At 44.6% G+C, this 2406-nt stretch overlaps 1 protein-coding gene across 1 annotated transcript; it reads left to right on the top strand.

The window, feature by feature from the left end:
• Positions 1–1212: 1212 nt before the first annotated feature.
• On the top strand, positions 1213–1714 carry LOC123153620 (NEDD8-like). Its single transcript, XM_044572653.1, has 2 exons — positions 1213–1302; positions 1409–1714. The coding sequence occupies exons 1-2, from the start codon at positions 1213–1215 to the stop codon at positions 1712–1714; spliced, it is 396 nt and encodes a 131-aa protein (XP_044428588.1).
• Positions 1715–2406: the final 692 nt, after the last annotated feature.

Below are 2406 nucleotides of genomic sequence, written 5' to 3' on the forward strand. Positions count from 1 at the left end.
AAACTTCCCGGAAGGCCACCCATCCTCACACTACTCCAGCCCGAGCACGCTTAACTTCGCAGTTCTATCCAACCCCAGCACCAACTCACTTAACAGGCACTTGTTGATATATCTATCATATCAATCCTATTAAACCTTGTTGATGTCTAGGACTTTGTTCATGTTCATGAGTGTGATGAAATTTTGAAAGATATTTCAAACTTCCCGGTCATATTACGTATCATATTTAAAAAAAGTCCAAAATTAATTCAAAATTAATTTTTTTTGTTACTAGTGGTGCACCTAGCAAATGGTGCGCCACTAGTAAGTTTGAATTTTTTTCCATTTCCCCCCATCTAGATCTTAAAAGCCCCGCATCTTTTGTTCTATTAGGTTTTTGGGGATTCTGAAAAACACCTCTATCCGTGCTTCACATAAGATAAGGGAGGCTATTCTTCCCCTCTTGCAAAAGCATATCCCTCCAGGGCATCCGACAGTCCGATGAGCGGGCTGCCGAATATAGGGAAGACATGTCGTGAGAGCGGCGATCCGCCGCGACCGGTCGTAGACTAGTTCTACCGCAACGCGGTATAGTTTTGTTAAAATATGCTTGAAATGTAAAAAAAAATCGTTCGATTTGAATAAAAATCATCCGGTTGGCATGTAATTGGTCTGATTTGTTTAACACCAATTTGAAATGTATGCAGATAGCATTGGATGGCCGGCTCCCACATCCATGTCCGCGAACTGCCCCCCTATCCGCGGACATATGCGGTGTCTGGTTTGCGGGAGATGCCCTTACTAGGATGTACTCTGCATAAATAAATAAAATCAGGTCGAATGGTGAAACTATTTTTGTAGTGTTCTTGCATTGTCATGGTATCTCTAATGTCATGCATCAAACCACCTGTAAACGTCTATACTCGTTTGGATTGCACTATCCGTTTTGTGTCCACGAGCGTCGTCCATGCATCCAAATTCATGAAAACCAAAAGCAAACCTGGCGGAGGTTTGCGGAACGTCTGGACAGCAGCCATGTCGGATTATGATACCCCAGGCCCATAGACCCCCTCCCTTGAATCCTCGCTTTTCTCATTATGTCCCTTTGTCCTTGTTGTGTATCCACGTAGTCCGAGGTCCCCGTCCCCAGAAGCAACCCCGGAGAGATCGAAACACAATTCTTTTTGTCGCCAATGAAGCCTCGGCGACTCAAGTCGTGACTCGCCTAAGACGATGCAGATCTTCGTGAAGACCCTAACGGGTAAAACCATCACGTTGGAGGTGGAGGGCGGCGACACGCCGACACCGTGGACAGCGTCAAGGGCAAGGTCTGGGACAAGGAAGGGATCCCGCCGGACTAGCAGCGGCTCATCTTCGTCGTGAATCAATTGGAGGACGGTCGCTTGCTGGCGACTACAACATGCACAAGGAGTCGACACAACACGTGGTGCTCCGCATCCATAGCAGCACCACCATCAAGGTCAAGACGCCAACCGCCAAGGAGATCGAGATCGACATTGAACCCACTGACACGGCCGACAGGATCCAGGAGCGCGTCGAGGAGAAGGAGGGCATCCCGCCAGTCCAGCAGAGGCTCATATTCGATGGCAAGCATATGGCCGGCGACAAGACAGGCGGCTACGTGCTCCACCTCGTGCTCGCCCTAGGGGGATGCCTTCTAGAATTTGGGTCTTACGGTCGCTTGCTTTCCCATGAGGGTGTAGCTTTGGTTTGATTTCTTGCGTATGATTTTGGGTGTCTATAAGATTTTGGTTGGAACCTTTTGAACACTGTTTGAGTCTCTTTTAAAGCAATAATGGTTGAGGTTACATGTACGTACAATAACAACAATTGTCTGCACAATAATCTTTTCACATTCGTTCATATATTTTTACCACCAATCCACTAAATCAAATATATGAAAATTTGTTTTGAGCCAAACGTTGCCTCCCCGTTTGAATAAAGTTACTTGCACTAACCAATCAAAGATATGAAATTTTTACCGCTATAAGGCACGGCGCTGACCGACCGATCAGACGGACGAGAACCACACGGGAATGCTCTCCGGCATTCAGTCGTAGAATGGACCAATTATGATCCAAAAAAATAGAATGGACCAATTTCGCCTCCAGGCTACGGCCTGGTTGACTCTATATCTATATGGCTGCAGAAAATGGTTTTTCTTTTGGGTGAATTTATTTGTTGGGCCAGTTAAGTTAATATATAACACGAATAGGTTTTGGGCCGTGTTATGAAAATATTTTTCAGTGTATTTTCTGCTATATTATGACAATGTAAATTATTTATGCACTATTCAAATGAGAAATATGAGCCCAAATTTATGTTAAAAGTTACTTTAATGATGAGAGAATTTTATAATGTTTTTCCGTGGGTTATAATGGACCTAATTATGGTATCGATCATTTT

Source organism: Triticum aestivum, chromosome 7A (assembly GCF_018294505.1).
Source record: "Triticum aestivum cultivar Chinese Spring chromosome 7A, IWGSC CS RefSeq v2.1, whole genome shotgun sequence".
NCBI lineage: Eukaryota > Viridiplantae > Streptophyta > Magnoliopsida > Poales > Poaceae > Triticum > Triticum aestivum.